The 13,906-nt window shown below is 61.8% G+C and overlaps 1 protein-coding gene across 1 annotated transcript in view; it reads right to left on the bottom strand.

Moving 5' to 3' along the window:
* Positions 1 to 905: 905 nt before the first annotated feature.
* CASTOR2 (cytosolic arginine sensor for mTORC1 subunit 2) overlaps positions 906 to 13,906 on the bottom strand; it is a 54,301-nt gene continuing 41,300 nt past the window's right edge. Inside the window, exons 3-9 of the mRNA XM_047837940.1 lie at positions 9,093 to 9,286; positions 8,563 to 8,695; positions 7,905 to 8,028; positions 7,020 to 7,130; positions 6,535 to 6,617; positions 3,129 to 3,223; positions 906 to 3,049 (exon numbers count right to left, since the gene is read on the bottom strand). Coding sequence (XP_047693896.1) covers positions 2,984 to 3,049; positions 3,129 to 3,223; positions 6,535 to 6,617; positions 7,020 to 7,130; positions 7,905 to 8,028; positions 8,563 to 8,695; positions 9,093 to 9,286 — 806 coding nt within the window. The 3' untranslated portion in view covers positions 906 to 2,983. The remainder of the gene's footprint in view (positions 3,050 to 3,128; positions 3,224 to 6,534; positions 6,618 to 7,019; positions 7,131 to 7,904; positions 8,029 to 8,562; positions 8,696 to 9,092; positions 9,287 to 13,906) is intronic.

The following is a 13,906-nucleotide window of genomic DNA, read 5'->3' on the forward strand; positions in this document are numbered from 1 at the left end:
TTTCGGCAGCCTCACTCAGGAGCCCCGTTTTCCTGCCCCTGCCATGTGCCCCACCGGCCAGAGCCAAGATACCCCCCGCCCCGATGGCACATCCCTCAGGCCACTCTGGTGGGTCTGGAGAGCCCCCCGCACCCAGCAAACGTGGGGCACTCTTCCCTCCCAAACTGCCATGGAGACCAAATCCCTGACTATGCTCGTCACGGGCACAGCAAGAGGGAAGCCCAGGGAACGGGAAGATCCAGACGGCAGCTCGGGGCCCAGGCCCAGACGGCCGCCAACACACCCAAGCGGCTGGAGAGCCCAGCCCTCGCCCCAGCCCCCCCTGGACACAAGGTCAAGGGCCTCGGTCCTTTTGTTGACTAGACGGGGCCAGTGTCCAGGAAGAGGCCTGAGAAAAGAGGCCGAAGTTTCTCAGCTTGCCAGTGAAAAGGACCAGGTAAGCAGTCAGCCAGGGGGAAGGGAAGGGGAGGGGAGGGGAGGGGAGGGGAGGGGAGGGGAGGGGGGCCCAGGCTGGAAAGCAGGGAGGGACCACCTACCTGCCCAGGTCTTTGGGCAAAGAGCAACGGTCACAGGGCCTTTCTGCTCAAGAGCGAGAAATTCCAACACTCCTCCCTCCATACCACCATCCCCCAGATAAAACAAGGGTGCCCGGGGGCCTTGACCATGGAAACGGGGGTGCAGGCAGGGGCTGAATCCAGCTTCCAAGGGAGACTGGGGGAGGGAGTCTTGGGGCTCCGCTCCTGGGCTGCTGGTTTTTTTCTTCCCTCTCAAGTCAGGGCTTCTCGAATAATGTATTGCCTATATACTTGAATTAAAAATATATGGTGGCTCAAAACGTGCCCGCGTGCACGGCAGACGCGGCGGCAGGAGGCCCCCACGCCCACACACGTGCACACACAGCGGGGTCTGTGATCCACGTACTGTGCACACACGCGTGTGTGCTCACACAGTATATATTAACATATATATTGCTCAAGTATATATGCTATTTACAGTATATATCTATATCAACATAAAACACAGGTATTTATAAGTGTGTACAATAGATACGTCCTGGGGGGGGGTGGGCCTGGGGAGCACACGTTTCCGGGGTCACGGGGCCGACACATTTGCTCGGCGGGGTGGGGGTGGGGGTGGGGAGCGTGGAGGAGTGACATCATCAGGGGACCCGACAGGGAAGGAGTCTGGAGAGGCGCGCCACGGAGAATCAAGGCCTTCCAAGGAGAGAAAGGGGACTCGGGGTCTCAGGTGCTTTCCTGCCCGCTCGGCCACCCCCCACCCCGTTTTGGAGCCAGCAAACAGATGGACACGTTTTGGTTGTTTTAAGAGTTTTGTGCAACATGAATGAACTTAAAAAAAAAAAAAAGTGGGTTCCTCATCAGTGCTTGGGCCCCGAGCATCCTTAAGGATCTGGTGGGTATCCCGGGCTCAGAGGGTCCCCCGACGCTGGGAGAACAGGGCAGTGGGGCTCACACAAGCCCTTCACCAGAGAGACCCTCCTTTCTCCTCTGAGCCTCTCAGGGACAGCGCAAGGCAGCTGTCGCCTGAGAAGGAGCACCAGGGAGGGAGGGGCCGCCTTGGGGCTCACCCCCATTCGCCCTGGTCGGCCTGCCACCTGGCTGTCCCCTGCCCCGTGGCCTCTGGGCACCCCGCGGGAACCCCTATATCTCGCCACACACCTCTGCTGCCGGCTTCCTGCTCCAGAGAAAGGGCTAACACCTCTGTGACGCCTACAGACTCCCACGCTTGTCCCTGGAGCCACAGGGCGTCGGCCAAAGGACCCTGAGCCTCTGGGTCCCCCAACAGAACTCAGCAGGCGTCGTCCCTTGTCCCCTGAAACTGCCGCCGACCACAGCCTGGGCGCGAATACATTAAATAAGAAACTAAAACGTACTGTATGGTTTTCTCTATTAAGGCTCAGATAAGCTGCCCCCCCCAGGTCAAGTACTCATGAATGCCACAGGCCCCAGCTGAGGGGCGGGCAGGCAGGTGAGTTGGGGGCAGAGGCCTTCCACATCCCCCCAAAAGTGGGGCAGGGGAGGGGGCAGGATAACGGGGAGCCCTGTGCTGGTCTAGTCAACTGCTGGGGAGTGGGGGTGACCCAAGAAACCCCAGGTCCAAAATGCTGGGGATGCCCCCCGCTTCGGGGAAACCAAGGCTCCGCCTGCCCAAGGAGGGTCCAGGGAAAGCAGCGGGGACAGGAGCTCATGCCCCAGGCTGGTGGGTCTCCTGGGAACCACCCCCAGGAGTGAGTGCTTATGGCGGGGAGGGTGTGGACAGGGCCCCCTTGGCAGTCTTGCTGGGAGTCGGGGCGCGGGCCCTGTGGATGGCAGGTGAAATTCTGGGTGGCCTGGGTCCTCCCCAGATCAGGGCCCCACCCCTGCTTGTCGGAGCCTCCCCAGCGCGTGACCCGAGGGCCGCCCACTGGCCTCCACTCTGCGGGAACCAGCCCGGAGCTGACGGAACGGGAGACCAGCGGCCACAACATCCAGCCTCAGGTCCTCACGGGGGTCTCCCCGGTCTCCGTGAACTCGGCTCCGCTCGGCCGGCTCCCCAGGATGACGCGAGAGTCAGAACCCCATTGTCTCGTAGGAGGGGCCTGCTTCCTTCGGCATCTGCCCCCCACCCCCCTGCCCCCCGCCGTGGGCCAGGCCAGAGGGGAAGGCCAGTTGGCTCGCAAACTCCCTGGGCCTCAGACATCATTTTCTGGAGTAGGGGTGGTGGGGAGGAGGAGCGGCTGGGGGGAGGGGGGGTTCTCTGGAGGGTCTGGGGGCTCCAGGAAGGCAGGAGGGCATGGGGAGGCCTTGGCTTGGGCCCCAGGCCCGGCAGGCTGAGCAATCAGGGGGTGTCTCCCTGAGGCCCTGTCTTGGGGGCCCCCGGGGCCGATTTTCCAGTCCGTGAGAAATACTGTGAGAAGAATCTTCGGGGGAGGGGCCTGGCCCAGGCCTGGGGGGGCAGACAGGGAGGAGTGGAAGAGGCCCTCCTAATGCTTCTCTGCTTGGCTGACTTTCAGGGCGCCGATGACGGCGTTGATGTTTTCTTCTGGTACCTGCAGGGGGCAGGAAGAGGGGGCAAGTAGCCATGAGCCCCGGACTGGCATCCCTCGCCCCCTCGCCCTCGACACTCACCAGCGCGTGGTCGAACTTGAAAGTACTGATGTAGTAGGCGGGGATGTCTGCGGCAGCCAGGGGCTCGGAGATCTGGGCCACGATGCCACACTCATCTGGGGACAGAGGTGGGGACCACGCTCAGCCTCCTCGGCCAGCCTTCCACCCTGCTCTGCTGACAGCGCCTGCCATGCACCCGCAGTGTCTAAGCGCTCCTGCCCCTCGCGCCCTGAAACCTTAGCGCAAGGCGCCTCCGTCCGGGAGCCTTCTCGGATGTCCCTGGCCAGCAACGAGCTCCCCTCTGTGGGGCTCCTCACGGCCCAGCTCTGTCCGGCTTCAGTCCTGTTTCCAGGCCTCCTTCCCCGCCACCTCTCGAGTTCTCCGAGATGGAGCTGTGGCCGACGGGAGGACATGGGTTCACGCCCTCTCTCCTGTCGCCGTCTGACTCTCTTCTAGCCAGAGTGGTCCAGTCACTTCCTCTCTCTGAGCGTAAGCTTCCCCGTAGGAGTCCCCACCGGGTAATGAGTGACCTCTGCCTGTCCTAAGGGCGGTGCCAGGCATTTGTTTGGGGCCCGAACGGGACTTCTGCAAAGTCCCTCGCCTCCAGCATCCTGTTTTGAAGGCACCATTCAAGGCTTCCTCCTACAGGAAGACCTCCAGGGTGCGAGGACCACTCTGAGTCACGAACACAACCCACTCAAAAGTTTTCAGGTGGCTTCTCCCAAAGCCACTGTTCGGATTTTGACAATGGTACATTTTTCCCAACACTGTCCCCGACTGGGTGGGAGAGGCCAGATCGGGTCACCAGGTCCCCCCGTGACTCTGAGGCTGAAGCCCGGGAAACAGCCCCGGCTGCACCACTGCAACACCCCATTATCACCCCATCCAGCCTCCCCTCTGCCCCCTCACTCCCTGGCCCCGGCTCCTGATCTTGTCAGCCCAGCCCTGGACCCGTGTGGCGACTCGCTAGGCTTCTCAAACTCCTGCTTTTCGCTTGGCCCGCCGGGGGGCTCCTGGCTGGATCCGAAGGCCCTTTCGGTGGCCGTACAGGCCTGGGGCCTGCACATCTGGTGACCCTCTGCCACCAAGCGGTGGAGACTGGTTGTATCCTAGACCCTTTAGCTCCAGACGCAACAATCCCGATAGAGACGGAGGCGGGAGATTAGAGTCTAGAACGACGCCTTTCCAACTGTGGGCTGGGACCCATCCTGACACCCACCTAGAAGGCCGGTGGCCAGCATTTTACAAAATGATGCGACGGCAGAGGAAAAGACCAAACGGCGCAGCGCAGAGCTGGAGCGACTACGGTTTTGTGCAAACGCAATCTGGGCTGTGTGCGTGTGCGCACGCGGGGTGAGGATTAGAAAACGTGTTTACTCCAAACCACGCTCGAAAACATATGGGATCTGCCGGTCTAGAATCCTTTGGATTCTCGGGAAGCTATTTTTCTTGCGGGGCTATTTATAGCGGGAAGCATGGCTTCGAACCCCGCGGCGTCCCGGGAAGGCAGGCAGACCCAGCTTCCGCGGCCGATTCTTACACACACCCTTTCCCCTGGCTGCCCGCCCGCGGGGCCGCGCAGACAAAAACAGCCTCACGGCGACGCGCAGACGTTTGCCGATGGAGAGATGTTTTGGGTTTCACCCACCCATCCCCTCTGTATCTCTTCTTTATTTGGACTGTCTGTTTTTGTATTCTACGCGGTCTATTTCGATCAACTCGGAACCAGAGCTGGGGGCTGAAAGGCGAGCCGACACGCGTGTCCTCCTGCTTCTGGCCTGAGTCTCCTGGTGACCCCCCGGCGGCCCCCGCTTTGCCCGCCCGAGCTCTGCCGGACGCCTCCACCTTCAGGAAGAAATAGTGACAGGCCCTTCGGTCTGGCCTTGGCCGCGCTGCCTGTGGTGACCTGACCAGCTCACCCTCTCTACCTTTGGACTCTGCACCCTGGGCACGGCCGCCGGGAGCCACCTGGGTGTCACGTCATACCTCTGCTACTGCCCTCTCCTCCCCGCGGCCAGGTGAATATCCACCAGTCACCTTCACCGGGAAGCCCTCCCTTCCTGACCCTTCTCCAATCACCCGGTCCTTCCATGTGATGGTGACAGCACATGCAGCCTGCTGAGCACCTAGGGTAACAGACATGCGTGCTCGCCACCCGGACGCAGCATCTACGGTCACCCTTATCTTACATGGTAGGAAACTGAGGCTCAGAGGTTAAGCAGCCTGCCTGCGGTCTCGCCGCTTTCTTCCAGCCCAGGGCTCATCTCCACATCCCCATGACCCTGCACAAGTAGGCGGGAGAAGGGCTGGGGTTTGTGGAGGAGGAGGTCCTGAGAGGCAGGCTGTGGGTCCCAGGGTTGGACCAGGAGCCATCAGTGTACATTTCCCAGCACTCCAGAGAACAGCCTACTGTCCTGCCCCCAGCATGGCTCTGGCTGTGGCCTTGATGTGAGCAGAGCTGGGGTGGGAGGTGGGGGTGGGGGGACCTGTCCCGTCCCGCTAGTTACTGTCCACCTGCAGGCTCATCCAGAGGCGGTGAGGCAGGAGGCAGGACATGGCTCCCTCTCTGACCCTTCGCCCTCAGGTCAAAATGCCCTGCCACCTCCATCTCCTGTCCCAGGAACTGAGCGCCCAGGGCTGACACGATGGCCCCCGGAGCAGTCTGAGCTTTATCTGGAACATTCTTCACTCCATCTGTGGGAAATCAGTGCTCAGGGCTGGCCGAGGATGCTCCCAGAAACGACTGCCCTGTAACTTACTGACAGCCTCTCTCGGGTTCGAGCTCTGGCATCTGGCGAGTCCAGCCTAAAGAAATCCTTTCTGATGGCTGCATCCCTGGTGACGGGGCCAGCAGCCCCCACCCAGTACCGGGCGGATCGGTGCCACGTGGCCCTGCTACCTACCGAGGGCCCTGAGCCCTGTGGCCCCTTGTAAAATGCTCAAGGAAAACACTATCTGCCCAAAGACACTGTTTGGGCAGTTGTGGAAACCGAGTCTGGACGGAGTCGTGGGGAATCACTGGGGATTTCTTCCCATGGGATCGGTTTGTCGTGGTTACGGAGGAGAGAACAGGAAGGGTGAGATATTCAGGGGTGAGTGCGGGGGTGTCTGGAGTCTTACTGGGAGACTGTTCGGCAACTGTATTGATCTACACGAGGGAAACTCATCAAAACAACAGCAGCCACCGCCTGTGAGCAGATGGGGCTAACGAGTGACTTAAAAACAAGGGCGCTTGGGTTGAAGGAGCTCCTCCCGTCCTCTGCAGGCCCGTGCCTCCTGTCGCTCGCCGGTCAAGGGCCCGTGGCGGTGGGGACCTCGGCTCGGCAAGCCTCAGCCTCCCCATCCGCACCGCAGGGTGAGGGACCCTAGACGGAGGTCGGCGATGCTAGGCCCCCCACCCACCGGTGTGGAGCCCCACGGGACTCACCAAATCCCAGGGGCTGTCCTCCGATCCGCACCATCTTCCAGAGCTCTCCGGACGCACTTGTGAACAACAAATTACTAGGGAACCTTAACAAAGAGAGAAAAACCAAGAGTCTAATGTTGGTCGTGGTCCCTTGGCCGGCCCTCGGGGCACTGATGCGGGGCCACAGCGAGGGGGCTCGGGAGCTCCAGGTGTCAAGGACCCCCTCTCTGTGCTCTCCTCATCTGGGCAGAAGGGGAGGGCAAGGCTGGGAGCGGGCTTTGGAACAAATGCCCCCCTTAGCCAATTTGCACGAGGGATGCCATCGCCAGCCCCGGCCCCAGAGACGGGGAGCGCCCGGACGGCCCCAGGCCTTCGTCTCTCTGAGCTGCTGTCATCTGAAAGATGGGCGCAGCTCACCCACGAGGCAGGGCTGTGCTGAGCACCCACTAGGTACGAAGTAGGTGACGTGCCCACCACGGAGCCAGCCCACCCTGGGCCCGACTCACCTCTGCTGGGTCTGCACGTCCATCACCAGGGAGATGTAGCCCTCAATGAGGGAGAAGGAGAAGAAGCGGATGTGGCCGCAGTCCTCACCGGCGGCCATGGGGTCCTTCACTCTGGGGGGCCGGGGAGGGGGCGCTGGTGAGGGGGGGCAGTGGGCCCCCACTGCACCCGGAACCCCACCCGGCCCGCCTGCCCGCTCACGGGCCTCGGCACACAGTGCTGGGAAGCCCGGGAAAGCCCCAGGACTTGGCCCTGACCCCGCCCTGCTGGGTGACCCTGAACCTGTGCCCCCCGCCCCCCGCAGTCTCGTCATTGGTGAGATACAGATGAGCCCACGGCGTTCACCGAGGCGTGCACCACACTTCGCAGAGCCGGAGACCCGGAAGGCCCCGAGTGCAGACTACACGTGTCCCTTCCTCAGCAGCGTCCTCTGTCCCTGCACCGATCCCAGTCTCAGGGCACAGGCTGTGGTCACGGCCAGCTCACTGGCCCCTGGTCCCACCCCACTCAGCGTTGGCCTAAACTTAAAATCCGCTCTGAGGAAAAATGCAAAGCCTATTGTCTGCCGAACGAAAAATCCCAAGGTCCTGGCTCCTCGACTGACTGGGCTCTTGCCCTTGGACCTCAGGGGATGACAGTGGGGTGTTCATCACATGTACATGTGCACTCGGGGCTTCCCCCAGTTTCGGGGTTCTCCAGGAAGAATGTCTCCCCTCTTGGAGCGGGCCTTTTGGGTAGAGCCGTGATGCACCCCCTCCACCCCCCTCCGCCACCAGACCAGCTTTCAGGGCAGGTCTGTGTCTCCCTCCTCGGACTGGGGCTCCTGGGCAGAGTCATGTCCATCCCCCTGATACCCCTGTAGCCTCTCATGCCCAAGGGGGCCGTACCCGTTGGAGTAGAACATGACGTCCATGAGGAGTGTGGCGACCGCAGGCAGCGTGTCAGGGTCCAGGCTGGTGACACAGAACCTGTTGCTTGGGCTGGACAGAGGGTGGATGACAGGCCTCTGGACTGGGAGAGCAAAGACATCAGGTGCTCAGGCCTGATGCTCAGGGCTCAGCAAAGACATCAGGTGCTCAGGGAAGAGCAGCATCGGGCAGGAGGGCCCGGGAAGGTGGAGGAGACCTGGCCCTTGTCCCTCCTGTAGCCTCCAATATCACCCATAGCTCTCCTGATTCTCCAGGCTCACCTCCAGACCCCCGGGCCTTTGCACATGCCCTGCTGTCTGCCTGGAATGCCCTTTCCAACCTCCACCACTTGGCTGAGCTCCTACTTGTGCCCCAAGCTTCAGTTCGAGAGTCACTGCCTCTGGGAGGTCTGCCCTGATACCCTGATACCCTGGGTGGGTGGGGAGTGGCCTCTGGCCATCGCCGGCTGTGTCCGTGTCTCCCCTCCTTGCTAACCCTTGACAGCAACGTCTGGCCAGGATTGTTACGCTATGTTACGCTGGTGCTTAATGCACGCTCCGCTCTGGGGCCGCTCTGGGGTGGGACCTGGTCACTTCTCGGGGTCTCCCCTGTAGGGCACCCCCCCGCCCCAACTCACCCATCTTGGGTTTCACGAAGCCATTGGTGATGCCGAGGTTCTCGGCTGCTACCGTCTCACCATTGACGACCCGCAGGATGGTGAACTCTGACGACAAGGTGTGCGTGACGAAGGGCAGGTCCCGTTCACGCACCTGGGGGCGGGGAGTCAAGGATGTGAGTGGCCCGTGGCCCCTGACCCTCCTGCAACCCTGGAGGGGGGGGGGGGCGGATGGGAGCCTGGAACCGGGTGTGTGCGCCTCCCCAGGGGCAGCTGGGAGGATGCAGGGCAGAGGACACCGCACGGAGGGCCGGGAGGTGCAGGTCTGTGCCCCTTACTTCCTGGCCCCCGGGTCAAAGCAAGCATGGCTTGCGAAAGGCAGGCGGTGTGTGGGGCCGGGCAGGGCCCCGAAGCCCCACCTGGGTGGTGCTGACCCCTGACCGATGACCCCCAGACACCCCTGACGTCTCCGTGAGCGGATCACGGGACGGGGCCAGGGACCACTGTGGACCACCCCACCCACGGCCCCGGCGGGCGGGGCCCCGGCTCACCAGGATGAAGTCTGTCTGGTAGGTAGACAGCATGAACACGGAGATGTTCTGGTCGGCCAGCGGGGCGATGACTGACTTGGCAATCTTGGTCACGCCGATGGGCTGTGAGCCGGAGAAGCCACCCCCGCCCGACACCACGTTCAGGGCCAGCCAGGTGGCGCCTGCCACGCTCAGGTGCTCCGAGGAGGGCAGCTCTGGGGGAGGGAGGGGAGGACACGGAAGGCAGGCCTGTGACTGCTGGGTCCCAGGTCCTGCGGGGTGTGTGTGTGGGGGGCGGGGCAGGGCTGCAGGGACAGGGGTGGCTGTGTGACCCCGGCCAGCCCCGCCCTCTGGGCCTCGGTGCCCTCGTCTGTCAAAGGTGGATGGGATCCGGGGTCCCGGGCCAGGAGCACCGAGCAGACATGCATCAGGCAGCTCAGCAGGGCAGGAACCTCGGTGACAAGTGCCTTATGGGGCTGGGGCTCCATGTCCTCCGCCATGATATTCATATCAATGATGGTATCCAGCAGTCAGTAGTGACTTTGTTATTTCCAGTTCTCGCTCCAGAGTCGGGCTGCCATCACCACCCTCATACTGGTGGAATGGGCCCTGTGGTTTTCATACTGGGTTCCTGGGACACTCCTAGGGGGCCGGAGGTAGACAGGGGGCCAGCGCCAGGGCGGGGGGTGGGGGGGCCCCCAGGATTTCTCTCCCTGTTTCTATCAGACTTGCGTCTTGGAAGAACACAGAGCTCCAGGAGGGTTCCTAAGGATGCCACCCGACTCCCTCCAGACAGCCCAGGGATCCTGGGGGTGAGCACCGGGAGGGTCAGAGTGGCAGTAATCACCGAGGCTCCCTGACCAGCTCACAAACCCCCAGAATCCAAATGTTCACCTGTCCTAGCCGGTCCCGCAGAAGAGCACTCTGAGACTCAGGACTGGAGCCTGGCCCACAGGACGCGGGTACACGCAGGTGCACGTGTCTCCAACGCACAGCTACAGAGTGCAACGCGGGCTGCACACGGGGCTCTCTGCGCATCACAGGCGTCTGCTCAGACACACCCTGTACCAGGACTGTCATTCCCACTGTAGGTGTGGCGCACCAGAGCGCTGAGGGGGCTGGCGACCGCCCGAGATCCCTTAGCGAGTGAGAGCCAGGATTCAAACCCAGGTCCGACTAGGAAACAAACCTCACGCTCTGTTCTGGGCACTGACCCGGAAGAAGGGCCAGGTCCTCAGTCAGGGCGGGAGACCGGAAGAGGGGCTCAGCCACTGGGGAATCAGGGAGGCTGTCTGGACGACAGTGAGGAGGACCGTGCTGCCCTAGGAAGGCTGGGCTGGCCTCAGGCAAGACGGCTTCCAAGGAGGGGAAACCGAGTGAGGCCCCACCTGGACTCCCACCTGCCCAGCTCCGGTTGCCATGGTAACCACAGGCTAGTGAGCCCATTGGTCCTGCTGCTGAGAAAGGGCGATCAGGCCAGGCTGGCTGGAGAGGGAGGCGGCTTCCCACAAAAGGGGAAAGTCTGGGAAGAAGAGCAGGGGGAAAGGCTTTTTAAAAGGTTTTATCTTGGGGTAGGGGCAGGGGCGGAGAGAGAGAGGGAGACAGAGGATCCGAAGCAAGCTCTGTGCTGACAGCAGAGAGCCCGACGCGGGGCTCGAACTCACGAGTTTTGAGATCATGACCTGAGCTGAAATCACGAGTCGGGAGACACTTTTAGTCTGTTACGTGGGGGGTCAGAAGAGAGAGCCCCAGGACAGACCTCCAGAGGAAACACGCTCCCCAGAACCAGGAGCTCAGTTCTGAAATTCTAAGGGGCAGCACTGAGAGCCCCCCGGGGCTGGGGTGTCCCGACAGTCCACCCCGTGAGTCGCGGGGCCCCGACGGTGGCCAGCCATCTCAGGCACCACTGTAATATATTTGGCGACGAAAATCTTAAGTGTCCCTTTCCATTAGGGCAGAACCCCTGAAGCCTTCTTCAGAAAATTCCGGAAGGCTCACTCATGTCGCCGCATGCTAACACGAGGCCGTGTCAGCTTTGGCATATCCACCCTCTGCCTGCCCATTCTAAGCTGCTCACAACCCGAAAGCACCCAGCGGCTTCCCACATCCTTCGAAGAAAAGCCAAAGTCCTCTCCTCAGTGAGCGCTGTCCGGGGGAGCTCTGTGCAGGGACGGAGGGGGGCTACACCTGCGCTGCCCCCAGACGGTCGCCATTCCCACCAGAAGAGATACGGCTGGTGCAAGCGAAGAAAACAGACTGTGAGTTTTATTTAATTTTGGTGCATTTCAATTCTGATGGCTGCACACGGTGAGTGGTTACCATCCCGGGCAGGGGGTATGAGTCCCCGGGGCGTCACCCTCACCGGGGCGCTGGCCCCGGTCGGCTTCATTCTCCGCCAGGCTCAGCGCCCGGCCCGCGGAGGTGTGAGATGAGTGGATGAGGGACGGTGGCAGCTCTACTCTGTCCGGGCCGCACGGTTCCCACCCCCCGACCTCCCCTGTTCCCCGCCTCTCATCCCCCAACTTCCGCCCACCTTGGTCAGTGCTCCGTCACCCTGCCAGACCCGAGGTCGGGGGTGGCCCCCAACATCATCCCTTGCTTGTATCCACCTTCCCAGGATGGGGCAAAGGCCCCAGGGCAGCCGATGCCACTCCCACAGAGACCATTCCCAGAGCCGGCCAACTTCTCTGAATTTACAATCCACCAGTGGGGACCGATGCCCATCTGCTTGTGGACGCACCGGACGCGTAAGAGCCAGGATTCAAACCCAGGTCCGACTAGGAAACAGACCTCATGCTCTGCTCTGGGCACTGACCAGGAAGAAGGACCAGGTCCCCAATAAGGGAGGGGGCTCTGAAGAGGGGCCCAGACATCGGCGAATCAGGGATGCTGTCTGAACGCTGTTCATCTACTTATGGACGCACAATAGGCTGAAAAGTCAGCCCTGCTCCCATTTCACAGGGTCGGAAACTGAGGCCCAGAGAGGGAAGCTGACGGACCCCAAGTTCACTGGGTAGTAAATGGCAGGGCAATCTCATTCTGGCACCGTGGAATGCCTTCCAGACCCACCTTGGCCACCAGCCCACGCAGGGAAGCCCCCCCCGCCCCCGCCCCCCCCCGCCCGCAAGGCTTAGCTCCAGGACTGTAAAGCAGAGGCATTGGGCCAGCAGGGGCTCCAATTGGGACACCATGAATCTCACACCCAGGCGTCGCCTTCAAGTGGTCTCAGTGGACCCCGCGAGGCCTTCACCGTGCAGGTGGGAGCTCCTCTGCCCCTCGGACCTGAGTTCCGCATTCCAGCGGGGCAAGGTGGGGGGGGGGGGTCTCCCGAGAGCATGTGGGAGGAGGGCAGAGGACACAGGCTTCGGGCTCTCGGACAGTGACAAACCCCAAACCCTGGCTCCACCCTGCCCAGGGGAGGTTGCCAGGGAGCTGCTGCAGATACAGCGGGGAAGGCGCGTCGTCGGTGAACCGCTGGGCGTGTGCATGGCTAAGGGGTGCTGGTGCGGCCAAGGCTCTGCTCTGGGGAGTCTTTCTCGGCAGGTTTGGAGGAGTCCCGGGGAGAGAAGCCCAGGCCTGAGGCTGCAAACGGGGGCGTGGGGGTGGGGGTGGGAACACAGGATTTCAGGCCAATCCAACCGTTGGCCAGTCTGGGTCTGCCCGCCCTGCTCCCAGCCTCAGGGCCCCCGCTCCTGGCTCTCGGCCCCGGACAGAACCCACTGACGGTGGTCAGTTTCAGACCGGTGGTCACCATACTTCCAAAAGGGCGAGCTTTGCCAGGGGAGCAGAAGCATCTGGAAACCACAGTTGTTTGCGGCTTCCCGCCCCCGGGACCTCAGAGCACTGCCCTGGCATTCTAGGGGAGAGGGAAGGCAGGCCTGTCCGGGCCCCAGCCTCACCCCGGGGCCAAGCTTCAGGGTGCCCGAGCTGGCATTCTGGGGCCGTGGGGATGAGCTTCCAGGAGGCTGACCAGGAGGCAGGAAGCTTGCCCTTCCCTAGAGGAAAAGTGGACCCATTCCAAGACCGAAATGGATTATTTCTGTCACTGCACATAGTACCAGACCCTAAAAATAGCCACTCAGAGCTGAACACGCTCTGTGGTGGAGGAGGTTAACTGGTCTTGTCACCCCCAGCCGCAAAGTGGGGCGGCTCTGTTGCTGGGTAGAGTGCCCCCTGCGCTGTTCACCATACCCCCACGTCCCCAGGACTCCCCTGTTCCGGCTGTGGGACCCGCGGTCCCCCGTGCTACACAGCTGCTACCTCCCCACACAGCCTGTGTGCCTCAGGCTTCTCGTACCCTGCCTGCAGCAGGGTCAAGAGTCCTGGGGTCAGACGGGCGGGTTTAATCCTGCCGATACGACTCTGGGCACAAAGTCAACGCCCCCTCGGTTTCTTAAGTTTTCAAACACAGAATGATGAAATCAGGATCAGGTCCAGAAGATGCTTCGAGGATTAAATGAGATAATCCCCATCAAGCGCTTAGCTAAGCGTCTGGCATCCGAGCCCTCACCACATGCCAGAAACTTTGTTAGTACGTTGCTGGTGGTAGTTTCGATGGTTTCTGGACGGGAGTCGGGTAAAACATAACGAGAGTGCTCTCACTGTGCGGCTTCCCTGGGAGGGAGCAGTTGACACGCGGGGCGACAACAGACTCACGGGTGAGGCTTCAACCCAAAGGGATTTCAAATGAAGACCCAGGCGGACGGACCACGGCTCATCGGCCACAGAACGCTGCACGTCCGGCTAAAAAGCACATTTTCCAGCTACACAACGTATCTTTGGGTAGCTGTCTAAATGAGAACTGATGTTAGAGACAGAAGGAGTGTCTCATCCCG

This window comes from Prionailurus viverrinus, chromosome E3 (assembly GCF_022837055.1).
Source record: "Prionailurus viverrinus isolate Anna chromosome E3, UM_Priviv_1.0, whole genome shotgun sequence".
Classification (NCBI taxonomy): domain Eukaryota; kingdom Metazoa; phylum Chordata; class Mammalia; order Carnivora; family Felidae; genus Prionailurus; species Prionailurus viverrinus.